Here is a 17573-nt window from a genome sequence, read left to right on the forward strand (position 1 = left end):
TAATTCATGTTGGAATGTCCAAATACAATTGGTGAAATTGTTTAAGTGGTATAAATATGAAATTATTCAATTGGTTTATTTTTTAACTGGCATGTTGGATAGTTGCACTAGTTATTATTTTAGTTCCATGATCACCTCATTGGATTCATGACCTGTGCAAGTTATTACAATCAAACAATTATTGAGCTTCATTAAAGCCAAATATTGATTTTATATCACATAAAGTGGAAGTCAAGTCCAATTTTTTCTTTACAATAATATGTTGTTTGCGGAGCCACTAGTCTAAACACAGCATTCTGATTAAGTAATATTGCACCATTTTTGCACTTGTGACTGAAATTACATTTCAATGACATCACAGTTGCTCATCAGGGCTCAGTTAACGACCAATTGCAAGTTCTTATGAACGTCACATGACCAAACTCAGAAAACAGGTGAGTTGTGATTGGTCATTTATCCGAGCCCTGAACAACTGTGATGTCATTTTTGCTGGACAGAGATGGATAAAAATGGGTGGATTTTGCTGCTTAACTTATATTAATGCAATATTAATTAGAATATCGTGTTTAGACTAAGGGGGGGGGGGGGCTCATAGAGCATAATATTGTAAAGAACATTTTTTGACTTATCCTTTAACCTTTATTTAGATCTCTTTTCCAAGAGAGACTTGACCAAGAATGGCAACAAAGCAATTTCAGGATCAAACACACTATTAATTACACATACCATAATTAAACATGCAATATTTGTTTTTCCATGATCCCTAAAAATATCTTCCATTCCATCCATTTTAGCCTGGTTAGTGTCTTATTTTATTGTGGATATAGACAACAAAAATGAAACGCATTTTCATACTACTGCAACAGAAAATTAAGAACTCTTTGAAAGTCAAAATAAATAAATAAACAATTGAAAAATGATCAATCTCCTTACAATTTTGCAGGGTCTCATCTCTCGGCTGTGCTGAAGATGATCCAGCAGTGGAAAATAAAAGATCCTGACATGTTCTGTCATGACAATTGCGGTGGCCGCTGCCCCACATGTTCACCTGACAAACAGGAATACTACCGCCACCCTAAACGATGTGGGATACTAACACAGGCAGATGGACCGTTTGCATCCTGCCACAAAGTGGTCAACCCGTCGTTATACCAAGACAACTGTGTCTACGATGTCTGCATCAATAAGGGTAAGCGTAGTCGAATCACTATGTGCTCTTTTCCACAAAAATATGTTTGATTTGATTGTGTGGCCTTGCAGGTGCGAGGCAGCTTCTCTGTGATAACCTGAAGAGTTATAATGATGCCTGCCTGTCAGAGGGAGTGAAGGTCAATCCTGAGTGGAGAATGGTCACTAATTGCCGTAAGTCACAGTGTAATTATTAAACAAATGTGGGGGCTAATTGCAGAGATGGGAAGTAACATAGTACAAATACTTTACTTGAGTAGTTTATATCAGTACTTTTCTGAGTATTTATTTGTTAGCCTACTTTTTACCTTTATCAGTTACATTTTAACATGAATATCTGTACTTTTTACTAGATACGTTTTCAAAACAAGGTCGTTACTTTTGTTTTTAAATGCATGTAAACGATTAAAATACTTGACTTGGAAGAAAATTCAGGCGTCAATGTATCCTGGCTCCGCCAATCATATGAAGCACTTCAAACGGTCCCGTACATCCCAGCCTGTGATTGGATCTACGACACGCGATCACGTGACATGCAATTGGCTGGATTAGAACAACCCGTAAATATGAGGGTCATTTTTGCTCCATTTGCTAATATCTTTCAAATTGACGTAGGAGGAAACATCCGGTAAAAAATATATTTTTTACTTCTACTACTACAACCCATCAAGTAAATTTCAAAGCCTTTGCTGTTCTAAATATGCGCAACAAGTGAATCTTTTTCTCCTTGTCTGTCAGACGCACAGGAATGTCCAATAGCAAACGCTACCACCACCTAGTGGTAGAAATAATTTAATACACATCCATTTTAACACAAGAAACAAATCAATGCTTTTACAATCTTTTTAACTAAATCTTAAAATATATTCTTAACTTCAAAAAGCTGCTAATAATCACTATGAAATTACTATAGATTAAGTGTATCATTAACTCAAGATACAACAACATTAAAGGCTGAGCCTTAGAAATGATCTAGTGTTAATTTCGTTAACGAAAACTAAACACACATTTTTCACCGCACTAAAACTAGACTAGACTGGACTAAATCCCTCATTAATAAACAATAACTGGGACTAAATCAGTATGCATTTTCATTGACTAATGACGACGAGACGAAAATGTATTTCGCTTAATAATAACTGGACTAAAATCTATGGACATTTTAGTTCATGAACAAAAACGAGATGAAAATTATGATTTTGTAAAATCTTGTTTTTGCTAATCTGTCACTGTGACACTCATGTGACACACAAATCTGCAGCTAGTGAGTGCAACATGCACAAACAAATGGGACAGGCAGGAGATGGATTCACAGTGAAAGGTTATAAAATATATATTATAGTTGCAACGTAACATTAAACGGCTATAACGTTTCAACAATAATGTCAATCCGACGACTATCTAATGCTGGCTAACTTACTAGCTTGTAGCATGGAGCCATAATAGTCACTTGTTGACATACTGTAATTGTGTGTGTCAAGTTGTTTTTCATCCAAATGATGAGAGAAGATTTTATGTAAAATAGTTTTCAATCTGAAATGTTCAACATTATCTGCTGACAAAAAAAATATTCAGGGGTAAAATCATCATCCTGACTCAAACTAGACTAAAATGTTGACCTGCATTCTTCTCTTGCCAGCTCTTTCCTGTCCAGCGGGCAGCCATTACGAGGCATGTGGCTCAGCGTGCCCTGCTTCCTGTGGCTCCTCAGACAATGAAAAGCAGTGTTCTGCGCCCTGTGAGGAAGGATGCCAGTGCGATGCAGGACTCGTGCTTAATGGAGACAGGTAACATGAGAATGCCGTGCAGGTTCCACAGGCATCAGGAGCTTTGACACACACAGCCACATTCACTGTATTAAAACAGCGGTGTCTTGACTTTGAGTGCTTTTTTTTTTACTTTTTAGTTTTCAAGCTATTTCAGCTGTCTGTTGAACAGGACAAACAGCTCACAATCGCCAAATTTAGATTTTTTTTTATGGGGTAATGCTGTAACAGATTAATTTCAATTCATATCAAGCGGTAATATTAACTCATTCACTGCCATTGACGGCTATAGACGTCAAAAATTCATTTGAACTATTTCTATTAGTTTACAAATGTTCCCACTTTTCTTAACAATAATATAAAAACCTAGAAACAAAATTATTGTACATTTTGAACAAATATAACATTTGTAATTAATCATGCAAAGTCATGCGATTAATTACAATTAAAAAATGTAATCACCTGACGCGATTAAAAAAAAATAAAATAAAAGATTATAAAAAAATTAGGGGCGTCAGGCGATTACATTTTTTTATTGTAATTAATTGCATGACTTCACTAGTTAACTCACGAATAATCACAAGTTGTGTATCTGTTCTAAATGTACAATATTTTTCCCCCTAGGTTTTCATACTCTTGTTAATAAAAGTGAAAAAAAAGAAGTTAAACTAATATAATTTTTGACGTCTATAGCCGTCAATGGCAGTGAATGAGTTAAGTGTATATAAATTCAATTATGGCTTGGTGATTGAACAAATTCAACTCGTAAGTCCAGGAATGATCAAACGCTTCTTTGTTTTTCTGTCAGATGTGATCCTCAGTCTAGCTGTGGCTGCCAGCATCAGGGCAAATATTACCCATCAGACACCACTTTCTGGGCAGACAGCACTTGCACGACCAAGTGCCAGTGCCACAGCGGCAAAGTCGAGGTATTATTACGTGCTGACATACATGCCATTTGCATGACTTGTTCATCTTGTTCATTTATGTTTCCTTTGTTTATTTTCTCTTCTGAAGTGCTCATCAGTTACCTGCAAGAAGAACGAGCACTGTGCCTTGGAAGGGGGCGTAAGAGACTGCTACCCAGTCTCCTATGCCACATGCCAGGCTGCTGGAGACCCCCACTACAGAAGCTTTGACAATCGGCGATTTGATTTCCAGGGCACTTGCACGTATGTTTTATCGCAACACACTGAGGATTCAAAGCAGGGCCTGCTCCCATTCCAGGTGCTTGTCCAAAATGAGAACAGAGGACGCAATAAGCGAGTGTCGTACACCAAGTCCGTCTCTCTTACTGTGCTTGGCTACACGGTTGGCATGAGTCGCGCCGACCCAGGCAAAATACTGGTAAGCATTTGCAGTTTTATTTTTTTTACTATTTGTCATTTATCCAGACAGTGAAATGTAGTCATGCATGCTTAAAATGGGCTGTGGGCTAAAAATGTGACACCATTTTACAACACTTGATTTATAAATTGGTTATAAATGTTTCCTAACCAATTTGACATACATATGCTACAAATCGACATTATGAAGCTGAGCTATTAGTAAGTCATTAATAAGCTGTAAAATAATTCCAACAGGTGTGCAAAAATGTTAAATCACTGTTATAAACAAGTTATTAATGACATTTATATATATATATATATATATATATATATATATATATATATATATATATGTGTGTGTGTGTGTGTGTGTAAAGTGTGGCCTAACTTTACACATGGGTGGAGTTTTCTTTTTTTTGATCATTTCGTAGATGCGCTCATTTCTAAGTAGCGTTTGCGCCGTTGTGGGCGTGGACTTGCTTCTTCCCGGCCAATCGCGAAAACATCAACTTAATCGCTGGAAGTACATTTAAAAAAGAAATGAGTAGGCCTGCACCAGCACACAAATCAAGATGTGGCAGTTTCTACATCCAAGCGCACGTGCACTGTCTACAAAAATAGAGCCCATTGTCTCTAATTCTGCCGTCATTATAGTGAGTCTTGTGTTATTATTTATGACTAACAAATAGGCAAAGAAATTGACTCACTATTTGGCAAGCAGGCGGTGACTCTTGCTGATCTTCTCTAATAATTTTTTGCTGTTTATTAAGCCTTAAATAATTATGTAATTAATTGTATGTTTAAAAAAAAGTATGAACCCTGAATAAGAGCACCCTCATTATAAAGTGGTACCAAAAATGGAAACTTCTTTCATGTAATGTATTTACTTCAGTTGAGTTTGTAATGAAAGCTCATTGGATAGGTTGAGCTTTTAACTCATTCACTGCCATTGACTGATATAGACGTCAAATATTCATTTGAGCTATTTCTATTAGTTTAAATTGTTTTCCCACTTTTGTTAACAAGAGTATAAACAACCTAGATTTTTATTTATTTATTTGTATTTATTTATTTTTAAATTTTTATATTTAGAACAGATATAAAATTTCTGATTAATTGTGATTTAACTCGTGAAGTCATGCAATTAATTACGAGGAAAAATCTTAATCGCCTGACGCTCCTAATCTTTAATAACTATTTCTATTAGTTTAACATTTTTTTCCACTTTTGTTAACAAGAGTATAAAAAACCTAGAATTTTTTTTATTGTACATTTAGAACAGATATAAAATTTCTGATTCATTGTGATCTAACTCGTGAAGTCATGCAATTAATTACGATGAAAAATCTTAATCGCCTGACGCTCCTTATTTTTAATAATCTTTTCTTTCTTTTTTTAAATTGCGTCAGGCGATTAAAATTCTTAATTGTAATTAATCGCATGACTTCAGTAGTTAACTCACGATCAATCATAAATTTTGTATCTGTTCTAAATGTGCAATAAAAAAAATCTAGGTTTTCATACTCTTGTTAACAAAAGTGGAAAAAATGTTCAACTAATAGAAATAGTTCAAATTAATTTTTGATGTCAATGACAGTGAATGAGTTAACAGTATTTGTAATGTATGTGTGTGTCAATATTTATCACATTCATATTTTTACACTTCATCAACCTCAACACCACAAAAAATAGCAATCATTAACGCCTACTAGCTTGGGAAAAAAATGCAAATCTTCATTATGCAAAAATCTTTCATCATCTATGAACACAGTGCATGGATTATAGTGCATTGTAGATTAAAGGACATTGTAGACATTTAATGACATTTGATGTCTTCCTCCTGCAGGTTAACAGCCGCGCCATCAATTTGCCTTACATCACCGAAGACGGCAAGCTTTCCATCTTCCGTAAAGGTTACTTTGGCATTGTGAAGACAAACTTTGGTTTGACTCTCAAGTTCAACTGGAACAGCCATGTGACCTTGACCCTTCCCAGTTCATATTCTTCTACTACAACTGGTAAGAAGTGGAAATAGGCCTCACTTGGAATCTAATCTGAATTTATGTGATTTGCTTTGTGTTGTCTGTTTTTATTCTTAATCAAGATAGATGAAGTGTTATTTTGTTAATGTACCAATTTTGTTTGCATGACATAGTATTCACGGGCAACTGAATGCATTACATGTCTGTTAACTACCTGTTAAGGTTTAATTAACACTATTCAGAATCACATAATAACATTCATGACCTTGCCGATTTGTGATTTAAATGTCTGTTCTCTGTCAGGATTATGTGGAAATTACAATGGGAAATCTAGTGATGACTTGCTGCAGCCTGATGGCACGCAGGCTAAACATGTTCATGCATTTGGCCACAGCTGGAAGGTGTGTATGAGTAGGGTTTAAGAGCCTAATTTGTTGTCTTGACTTTTCAATAAATTTACATTTTTATTTAAAAAAAAAAAGACTTAAGTGCAAATGATTTATGGTCATTATTAAAAGAAAAACACATACAATAAATTAGTTTTTTTTCTTTCACCCATATATCATAATTTAAAAAGACAAAGCAACCAGTACAGTACTTCATATAAACTAGATTATTTTTCAAAAAATGCCAGTAGAAATCTGTCATCATTATTTTCAAAAGGAGACTTCTCATTTATGCTGAGTAATGTACAATACTGCAAATGATGCATGGAAATGGATGACAAATACAAGATAGAAATAAATAACATAATAGGTGATGGTATATTTTACACAAAAAAAAAATTGTCTTACGGTGACTTTATTATACTCGTGTTCAGGCAGGAGGAGACCCCGGCTGCACTAGTGACTGCCCTGGTAATAAATGTCCCGAGTGTGAGCCTGCACTACTACTGCGTTACCAGCAGGGGCGCTACTGTGGCATAATTGCTGACAAATCTGGGCCTTTCAGGTAACCGCCTAATTCTTCAAACATCAAAAATGTTACTAGCTCCACTTGCCTTTTCTATCTATATTATAATTCACCTTCAGTGTTAACAACATTGCATCTGCATCTTATTTGTGAAAGCAAAGACAAAATCCATGTCCAAGTGAGTGCAGCATACTTTACTTAATGAATTTTGTATCCGCATCCTGTTTCTGTCTCTGTGCATACAGCGAGTGTCACCACAAACTTGACCACTCTGGCTTCCTCAAAGACTGCGTGTTTGATTTGTGCATGTACCAAGGCCATGCCTCCGCCCTATGCAACAGCCTGTCAGCTTTCAGCACCTCTTGCCAAGAGGCCGGAGCTCCACTGGAGACGTGGAGAACTGAGGAGTTGTGTCGTAAGACCTGCACTCACGCAAAACAAACACTCATGTCATTTGTGGTTGAGGGAATAAAACCCAAGCGGGTTTGTTTCATAATGCTGTCAGATTCAATTGACAATTTTCATCTGGGGCAGGTCAGGCAGTCACCCACCACATCCAGTAGATAGCGTTGTCGATTTTTTTTTTTTTACTTCATCTCTATTTTTAGTTGTTTTTTTCCCCCCCCACCAAGATCAAAATGAGAAAAAAATGGACTTGAACAGAATGCAAAGATTAAGTCCTGTCTCATTAACCATAACTAGGGCGATTAATTGGCCAATACTAGCTCTCTTAAAATCACTAACAACATTTTTGCTGAACTTTGCTGATTTATTTATTTATGAAATTACACCCTAAGACAAAGACAATGATGTTCTAATATACCCGTTACCCATACCCAAACGCATTTTGCCACTTGCTGTCGACTCTAAATGACATCACAGGTGCTCAGAGCTCAGGTAACGACCAATCATGGCTCACCTGTTTTCGAGATTTGGTCATGTGACGTTAACAACCTGAGCTATGATTGGTCATGACCTGAGCCCTGATCACATTGATGATGTCATTTTCAGTTGACGGCATTTGGCAAAATTTGAAGGTATTGATTGTACATGAAAAACAATGAAGTTATCAAATGAATTATAGATCAAATATCTTCTTACTGCTGAAAATGGCAAAATGAGTCAAGTATCCATTTAAGGGACCACAAAGGAAGTTTTTAACTCATTCACTGCCATTGACGACTATAGACATCAAAAATTCATGTGAACTATTTCTATTTTTTAAATTTTTCATTTCATTTTTTATGAAAACCTATATTTTTTATTGTACATTAATAACAAATATAAAATTATCATGCGATTAATTATGATTAAACGCCCCTTATTTTTATTTTCCTAAATTAGGCCCGTCAGGCGATTATTTTTTTAAAAATTGTAATTAATCACATGGCTTCCCTAGTTAACTAACGATTAATCACACATTTTATATCTGTTCTAAATTTACAATACATTTTTTTCCTAGGTTTTCATACTGTTGTTAGCAAAAGTGGATTTTTTTTAAACTAAATAGTTCAAATTAATTTTTGACGTCTATAGCCGTCAATGGCAGTGAATGAGTTAAAAAAAAAATATATTTTTTTTTTTAAATATAGTATTTAATTGGCTGAGATTTAATGATTGAGTCAACACCTTTATTCTTCATAGAAAAACGCTGCTGGTCAGAATTATTAAGTCATATCAATGTCGTTATGTCTTTCTGCCAGCTCCATTATGCGGTACCAACAGTCACTACGAAGTGTGTGCCCCGACTTGCCAGCTTACTTGCAGCGGTCTTACAACCCCTGAAGGCTGCGATGAGAGCGCCCCCTGCACCGAAGGTTGTGTGTGTGACGACGGATTCATGCTGAGCCATGACAAGTGTGTTCCTCTAACAGAGTGTGGCTGTCAGTATGAAAGACAGTATTATCAACATGGGCAGGTAATGCACTTTGAGTTTGAAACCGCATCAGTATATTGTTGCTGATGTTTGGCCAACTGTCTTCCTCTCTTAGGTGTTCTATCTCGGAGAATCATGTAACACTCAGTGTGTCTGTGGAGACAATGGACAAGTGCAGTGTAATGGAGAATTCCACTGCTCGCATAACGAAAAGTGTGTTGTGACAGATGGCGTGGCCTCTTGTTCTCCCAAAAGTCTTGCTTCCTGTTCTGTTTTTGGAGTTAGATCAGTTCTCTCGTTTGATGGGAAGGTAACAAAGTGTTTTTTAATCAGAAACGGGAGTGACACATTTTTCTTCAAATGATGGTCTAATCTTTGTTTTCTAGGCATATCCTCTGTTGGGAAATTGTGTGTTCAAGTTGTCAGAGGTGGAGGAAGGAGAACACGTGGCATCTTATTCAGTGTTGGTTCAGCAAGTAACCGGCAAAGATGGTTATGTCTCCCGCAACGTGGAGCTCCAAGCGTACGACATGGAGATCGCCATGGAGACTGGGATTGTTTGGGAGATTAAGGTCTGATTTGAACTAGTTTTATCATATTAACTCCTTCACTGCCATTGACGACTATAGACGTCAAAAATGTATGTAAACTTTTTCTATTAGTTTAACTTTTTTTCCCATTTTATTTTATTTATTACAGAAAATAATTATTGTACATTTATAACAGATATAAAATTTGTGATTAATCGTGAGTCAACTATTGAAGTCATGCGATTAATTACGAATAAAAATTTGAATCGCCTGACGCCCCTAATTTTTAATGATCTTTTCTTTTCTTTTAATCGCGTCAGGTGATACATGTTTTTTAATTGTAATTAATCACATGACTTCACTAGTTAACTAACGATTAATCACAAATTTTATATATGTTCTGAATGTACAATAAAAAAATCTAGGTGTTAGCAAGTGGAAAAAATGTTAAACTAATAGAAATAGTTAAATTTTTTTACGTCTATAGCCGTCAATGGCAGTGAATGAGTTAAAGGGGAAGTCAACCTCAAACATTTCTTGACAATATGTTATATGTTACCTCACTAGTCTAAACCTGACATTCTGATTAATATTACATTTTTGGAATATGAGTTATGAAGCAAAATCCAGCTGTTTTGATACATCTTAGCTGGCGGCCATTTTGTCAGCTGAAGATGACATCAAAGTTGCTCAGGTAACGACCAATCACAACTCACCTGTTCTTTGAAGCTGAGCTGTGATTGGTTGTTACTTGAGATCTGAGCAACTCTGATGTCAGCAGCAAGTGGCAAAATGGCCGCCTTCTGATATTGATTAAAACTTCTTAACTCATATTCCACTAACCCAATATAAACCAGAATACCACATTTAGGCTAGTGGGGCTGCATAGAAGATATTATTGTCAATAAATTGGGGTGTTGACTTTCGCTTTAACTCACTCACTCATAGCCATGTTCACTGAAGCAACCTCCTTCGCTCCCAGCTGGTTTACTGGATTTTGACAGATTTTGCAAGACCCACAAATGATTGTGTTCTTTTGTTATAAAAACATGGAACCTACCAAAAGAAAGATTAGAGTTTCTTCTTTCATCAGGAAAAAAATATATTTTTATCTGTTTCTGTTTTGCAGCAATGAAAGTTTCATCATTATTCACAAATCTGTTTAAAATTGTGGGTAAATGAGTTTTATTGCAAAATGGCCCTGGTTGATCTTTTATACTCTGCCGCCACCTGCTGACCGTTTTTTGTAAAAACTGCCCTTGCTTTAAGTGACCTCTTCAGTTCAGAGGCTGCATCATCCGTCTGTATACTCTAGCATAAAAAAACATATAAATACGTTTTTGGGAGCACACGAGTTAAGTGGCTGCTAAGATGCTACCTAACACATTTGACTTTGTGTTTGTGTAAATCAGGTTGATGGCATCAGAGTCGCCCTACCTGCGTCACTGGCAGATGGAAACGTGCAAGCGTATCAGAACGGCATCAACATCATCATCGAAACCGACTTTAAACTAAAGCTGACCTATGACACCGTAGCAGGCATCATGTTACAAATCCCGTCCACCTATCAAGGCTTACCGTCTGGTCTCTGCGGCAACTACAATGACGAGTCATCAGATGACCTGGCAACGAATGGAGGAAAGCCAGCAAACATCTCCGCTTTTGTTGTAGCAGAGGATGATGTCACCTGTGAGACAGGTTGTAGAGGTTCTTCCTGTCCTGACCCAAATGAACAAAAACTCCCAGAAGCTGAAAAGGCTTGTGACATCATCAGAGATCAGAAAGGGCCGTTTTCCGGATGCCACGCTACAGTGTCACCATTGCCCAGCTTTGACGCTTGTGTCAGGTTTGGAAATTTGCTAACTACTAATGGTGTCAAAAATGAAACATCATTCATTACCTTTACCATATCCATATTTCCATATCAAAAATCAACGTTTTATTTCAAGGGAGATGTCCTCAGGAGAAAAAGACCAGGAGGTTCTGTGCCGTCATATTCAGAATTATGTCCGCGCCTGCCAACTAGCCGGCGCCAAGATTAGCAGATGGAGGAGAGACAACTTTTGTCGTGAGTTCTGATGCAAACTGTAGAAGCGTGATGGTATTATGTATTAATTCAATGTCTGTTCATCCTCAAGCTTTGTTCGATTTTTATTTATTTTTTTACTACCCTTTTAGCTTGTCTGAGTCTATTTCTTCACAATATTTGCAGCTCTGAAGTGTCAAGCAGGGAGTCACTACGAGTTGTGTTCCTCCTCCTGCTCGTCCACCTGTTCCTCTCTGGAGAGGTCGGACCCCTGCCCGGTGTGCCAAGAGGGATGCCAGTGTGACGATGGACTCATGTCAGATGGGGATCGTTGTGTGCCCGTGGAGAAATGTGGCTGCGTAGTGGATGGGCAATATTATAAGGTCATTTTCAGCAATGAATCTGACCTTATCGTTTTTACTTATTCAAATTAACTACTGGATAAAAGGGAGGTTGGCAGAACCTTCAAAAACAGTTTTACGTGAACTAAATGGGCCTTTGTCAAATCCGCCAGGGATGCAGCCCCACTAGTCGAAACGGAGCTTTCTGATTAATATTGAGTATGTGGAATTTGAATTAAAGAGAAAATTCAACCTGCTTATTTCCATCTCAGGGGGCCATTTTGTAACTTGCTATCAACTGAAAATGACATTGCAGTTCATAAGCAACTGTGATGTCATTTTCATGACAAAATGGCTGCCCGCTGAAATGGATTTTGCTGCTTAATTCAAATTCCACACCCACAATATTAATCAGAATATTGAGTTTAGACAAGTGGGGCATAGAACATATTACTCTGAAGAAAGCTTTGGCTTTGACTTTTACAAACCAGTATGAGTTCAGTTTTCTCGATTCAATTCGATTACTGGAAAGTAGTTTTATTTATTCATTTTAAGTGATTTAAATTGTTTTAAAGAAATATGTGACATTTAACTTTGGTTAATCATTCCAATTAAAGATCAAAAGCTCTTTCATATTATGACCACACACCCGCAAATGATTAAATGCTCGTGCATGCTAATGTGAAAATGCTAATGCTAATGTGAAAACATGCTAATTTAAAAACATCCTATTCATGAATGAATGGAATTCTTATTGTGTTTAAAGTTTATTTTTAGCACTGGCCATTGACCAGAGGTTGTTTTGTTTATTAATTAATTAATGTATTTATTTTTAAAATCTTCACAGTCAGATACCCCAGTATTAAAGGAGGACTGTTCTGAGCACTGTGTCTGCCAGTCTGGACAGTTCACCTGTAAACCCACAAATTGCCACGAGGGGGAGGAGTGCGCCACGAAGGATGGAATTATGGGATGCTTCTCCACAGGTTAGTGGTTCGTTGTCAGTCCATGGTAACGAGGTACACAATGGCAAAAGGAAAATCATTATCAAAATATTGGCTCATTTAGACCTCAAAATGTTCTCAGATTGATTTACTTGAAACAAATATAATGTCTGCTAGTGCCTCTGCTACAGACTGAACAGTGACAAGACACATCAGAGCTCCATATACGTTTTCTTGTCTCGGAAATTTAAATATTCCATCTATGGCATCATTGAATAATTACTCGTCCAAATTATGTAGGCCTTCACCGTTTTTTGCTTCTTCCCAGACCCGTGCGCTGAAGTTGCATGCAGGGCAAAAGAACACTGTGAAGTATCAGAAGGTCAAGGAGAGTGTGTGCCTGACAGCAATGTTCTCTGCTGGGCTTTTGGCGACCCGCACTACACAACGTTTGATGGCTGGAGTTACTCTTTCCAAGGAACCTGTACATATGTTCTTGTCAATACCACAGGTTTGTAATTTCATTTCACGAAAATAAGTTTCATTTTCTGTATGTTGACAACATTTCTACACTCAACATTCAGACCTTCAAAGCAAATGTTAGTAAAGGCATGGGCACATGAGTTTGGTGTGTGTGTGTTTGTGTGTGTGTGTGTGGGGGGGGGGGGGGTACTAATAGCCCACCCACAGCCCTAATTGAACATCAAACATATTTGGGAAGGAGATATCAATGAACTTCAATGAGCTCACATTGTTAATATTGATCTTATTTCCACCGCCACCAGGTGTTGATCCCTCCCTGCCAGAGGTAACAGTGACAACCAAAAATGAGCTCCGTGGGAACTCAGAAGGCTCCTTTGTGCGTTCGGCCACCGTGGAGTTGTTGGGCTACACTATCTTCATTCCAAGAGATGAAAGAGGCTTTGTGTTGGTAGGTCTTTATATCCTGGAGATCAAACGTAGAGAAAATCACTGTCAAGTATATTGTTTCTTTTCAGCTCCACAGGGTTCTCAGTTTTGCAAAAGTGAAGCCTGTTGGTGAGCAGGCGTGGCTGGATAATTATAAAATTATCCCAGATTTAATGACCTGTTGAAAAAAAAACACCTTATGTTGTGACCAAAGTGCTTTACCCAGCCTCATTTTCAGTTTTGTACACCAACGTGCTAAGCTACGTAAAGGGTTGCCTTCCTTACTTTAACCTCCAGGATCCCTCGTCAGGGTCTTCTTTTGGACCAATCGTCATCAATCATTGCAGGAAATCATGTTAAGTAGTCACTACAGTTTATACCTCTCAGCTTACTCAATGTTCTCTCTTTAGGTGGATGGCATTAAGACTGGTCTCCCAGTCTTCTTAGACGGAGGCAGCATTTCTATAACAGAGTCAGGAGTAAGAGGCATCCTCATGAGTGATATTGGAGTCACTGTCACATTCGACTGGGCTACATTGGTCATGGTTTCCCTCAGCAGCAGTTATTATGGTAATGTGGTTGGCCTCTGTGGCAACTACAACGGCAACGCGGACGATGAGATGACGAGTCCTGGAGGCGGCACCGCAGTCAATGTGACAAACTGGGCGGGAACGTGGAGCATCCCTGACGGCGACCCATTCTGTTACCATTACTGCGATGGCCTGTGTCCTCAATGCTCTGAAGAGGACCGCATACGGTAATGTACAGCAAATCACGTCAGAGTAGTGATATGAGGACCGTTTTGTAGCATGTCTGATTCCTTGTGGAAGTCTGATGAAATATCCTTGCACATATATGTAAATAAAACGATCTTTTTAACCTATCAATTATCGTCCCTTTCAACTCAAAAAATAACTTAATATATCAGTAATTGAACTTAACAATGAATTTTACCCACGACTTTGCTTCTAGCGTCTTCAAGATCATCATTTAGTTTGCAAACCAGGAAACAATCAAAATGGTTGTTAGACAGGGAGAGGTAACCAAATTACCGGAAACAGTATCAAAATAAAAGTATTCTTCGATCTCAGTGTGTCATAAAACTCTCCATGTAAATATCGCCCTAGTGGTCAGTATTAGTGCATGAGCGCACAACACCAAATTCAACACACTTGAGAAGTGAAAAACAAAACAAATGACTGCGGGGAGGGAAAAATAAAAACTATATAATCGGGCGTAATTTTGACAGTTGCACGTATGATTGTACTCTTGTCAGTGGTTTAGACATGAATGGCTGTGAGTTATTTTGATGGGACCACAAATTTACTACTGTTAAACAAGGTGTAGAATGACAACTTTCAATTGCAGCAAAGTGTCATTTCTTCAGTGTTGTCCCATTGAAATAGCTGATTTAAAAAAAAAAAAAAAAAAAAGCTACAAAATGTGTGGACTAGTTGTAAGTTTATGTCAAAATGGACAGAAGTCACGAGTTGTAATTTCTTTCTTTACTCTAGCTTCACTTGGAAACAAATGGGGTATATGACACGGAATAGGCGGGACTTCTGACTTCCTGGTTTTCACACATCAGCTTTGTTTCTGCTTCCTGTTTGCGACGTGTGGGCCGCGTCTCAGTTCTTGCGCTTCTGCCTTTGCGCCCCTTGGTTGCGCGTTCCCGTCGACGGGTGCGAGTGTCTAGAGTGTCTAGAGTGTCTAGTCAGTGTCTGTCTCAGTTGTCCGAAGCATTTTAGAAAGTTGAGACGCCCTTTTATTGGAATAACTTGATCGTGACTTTTTCCTTCTACTCTCTAATGTGGCTACAACTTAAGTGTATCAGAACGCGTGGAACCACACAGCCCTTAAGTGGCCAAATCGGGTACAACATGAACAGCGCTCCCAATAAAGGCACACACAAACAAAGGGAAGACAGTATAAAATAATAAGAATGAAATAAATTTTGGGACATTTAAAATCGATTCTAAATCATACTAAATGAGAATCGCGGTTTTTATGGGAATCGATTTTTTGGGCACACCCCTAATATTTAGTTATTTATTTGACAAAATGAAATATGTATGCCTGTAAATGTAATTAATGGTATAATAGTTGCTATTACTATGTTTGTAAAATGTATTTTTCCTCAGAGTAAATAAATGCTGTATATTTGTAGATGTATTAATTTCTAAATTTTTATAAAATCCACAATCAATGTTTAGTTTTTGGTTTTAACTGTACTACGTTGACTTTTTTTTTTAAAACATATGCATTTCATGTCCCTTTATTCCTGCTTCAGATACACTGGTCCTGAATTCTGTGGGATCCTTGCCAATAAAAAGGGACCTTTTTCTGGTTGCCATGGTAGCGTGCCAGTCGGGGAGGCAGCATCAGACTGCTTGTACGATGTCTGTGTCAATGCAGGGCGACATGAAGTACTGTGTGAGTCCTTGGGCAATTACCTTGCTGAGTGCCAGGAAGCTGAAGCTACTGTGTTGCCATGGAGACAACAAGCCAACTGCAGTAAGTTTTCAACATGCACAGTTGACCGCCGCTAATCGTGGGGTATCGGGGTCTGGCTAGCCTGTGAATAGCGAAAATCCGCAAAAATAAAATGCCGCCCATTTTTTGATTGCATTGATAATTTTCTTTGTTTGTTTAAACCCCCAAAATTCTTGAATAAGCAGGGATATAGAGCACCAATATGCATTTATCACAAAAACTGGGGGTTGCCCCCTCAAAAAATTACAAGATATTTTTTTAAATATATTTTTTTAAATCCGTGAATATGTGTAACCGCGAGTTCCAAACTGTGGGTGTGCGAGGTCCTCATAGCAGAATCACAGAAATTACTGATAATTACAGTCAACCAAACTAAAGTATTTTGCTTCTTTTTCTTTCTCTCTCTGCCCACAGCAATGGAATGTCCAGACAACAGTCATTATGAGGTGTGTGGCCCAGCCTGTCCAGCCAGCTGTGGCGCTCAGCCGGAAGTGTGCCACAGGGCCTGCGTTGAGGGCTGTTTCTGTGACCAGGGATATGTTCTCAGCCGAAATGGGTAAATGCAAATATTGTCCTTTTTTTCCCATCGCTATGTGATAACTATGACCTAATTTCAAATGTCTGCTTTCATTTTATTAGTTGTACTTTATAGCAGAACCTCTATCTAAATTAAGGTTCAGTTGCTTGATCAGAGGACTCAAGTAGGGTTCCAAATCATTGGCTGTCGTCATTAATAACATGCTTCCCTTTCCGAAGTCGATTATCCTGCATCCAGTTTTTACAGGCTCTCTATGGTAAACAGGTTCATTTATATGAAGGACCAAAACTGCCAAAATTTTAAAATAAATCAATGACTAAATAAATAAATAAATGACTAAAAGTGAAAATAAAAACGGATATATAAAAAATATAATTTGAAAATTTTATCCCCAAAAAATAAATATAAAAATGGAAATAAAAACAACACTATATATATTGCGACTTGAGCTGCTCGACAACAAGTTGAGGTGACAGTGGATCATTGCTGGAGCTAGTCTTCATTCTAGTCGGCGACCCGCTCACAAAATGAAAGGCAGTTTGCAAAGATGGAGTCCAACCCAAGACATGCTTAGGACCGCCCCCTCATTTGAATAACATTTTGTTTTGCACAGTATGGACCAAAACTGCCAAAATTCGAAATAAATAAATGACTAAATACATTTTAAAAAATGACTAAAAATAAAAACGGATATAAACAAATATAATTCAAAAATTAAATACAAATGTATTTATTTATGT

The 17573-nt window shown here is 37.5% G+C and overlaps 1 protein-coding gene across 1 annotated transcript in view; it reads left to right on the forward strand.

Moving 5' to 3' along the window:
* LOC147171979 (IgGFc-binding protein-like) overlaps positions 1 to 17573 on the forward strand; it is a 28536-nt gene that overhangs the window by 6424 nt on the left and 4539 nt on the right. The window contains exons 9-29 of the mRNA XM_086078014.1: positions 944 to 1189; positions 1261 to 1362; positions 2828 to 2975; positions 3763 to 3883; positions 3972 to 4301; positions 6129 to 6300; positions 6568 to 6665; positions 7085 to 7215; positions 7422 to 7591; positions 8880 to 9094; positions 9168 to 9362; positions 9439 to 9624; positions 10995 to 11428; positions 11532 to 11650; positions 11795 to 11991; positions 12797 to 12935; positions 13222 to 13404; positions 13679 to 13824; positions 14213 to 14559; positions 16093 to 16316; positions 16710 to 16851. Coding sequence (XP_085934140.1) covers positions 944 to 1189; positions 1261 to 1362; positions 2828 to 2975; positions 3763 to 3883; positions 3972 to 4301; positions 6129 to 6300; positions 6568 to 6665; positions 7085 to 7215; positions 7422 to 7591; positions 8880 to 9094; positions 9168 to 9362; positions 9439 to 9624; positions 10995 to 11428; positions 11532 to 11650; positions 11795 to 11991; positions 12797 to 12935; positions 13222 to 13404; positions 13679 to 13824; positions 14213 to 14559; positions 16093 to 16316; positions 16710 to 16851 — 4045 coding nt within the window. The remainder of the gene's footprint in view (positions 1 to 943; positions 1190 to 1260; positions 1363 to 2827; positions 2976 to 3762; positions 3884 to 3971; positions 4302 to 6128; positions 6301 to 6567; positions 6666 to 7084; positions 7216 to 7421; positions 7592 to 8879; positions 9095 to 9167; positions 9363 to 9438; positions 9625 to 10994; positions 11429 to 11531; positions 11651 to 11794; positions 11992 to 12796; positions 12936 to 13221; positions 13405 to 13678; positions 13825 to 14212; positions 14560 to 16092; positions 16317 to 16709; positions 16852 to 17573) is intronic.

The sequence above is a fragment of the Leptonotus elevatus genome, chromosome 6 (assembly GCF_054856555.1).
Source record: "Leptonotus elevatus isolate MCC_2025b chromosome 6, RoL_Lele_1.0, whole genome shotgun sequence".
NCBI classification, from domain to species: Eukaryota; Metazoa; Chordata; class Actinopteri; order Syngnathiformes; family Syngnathidae; genus Leptonotus; species Leptonotus elevatus.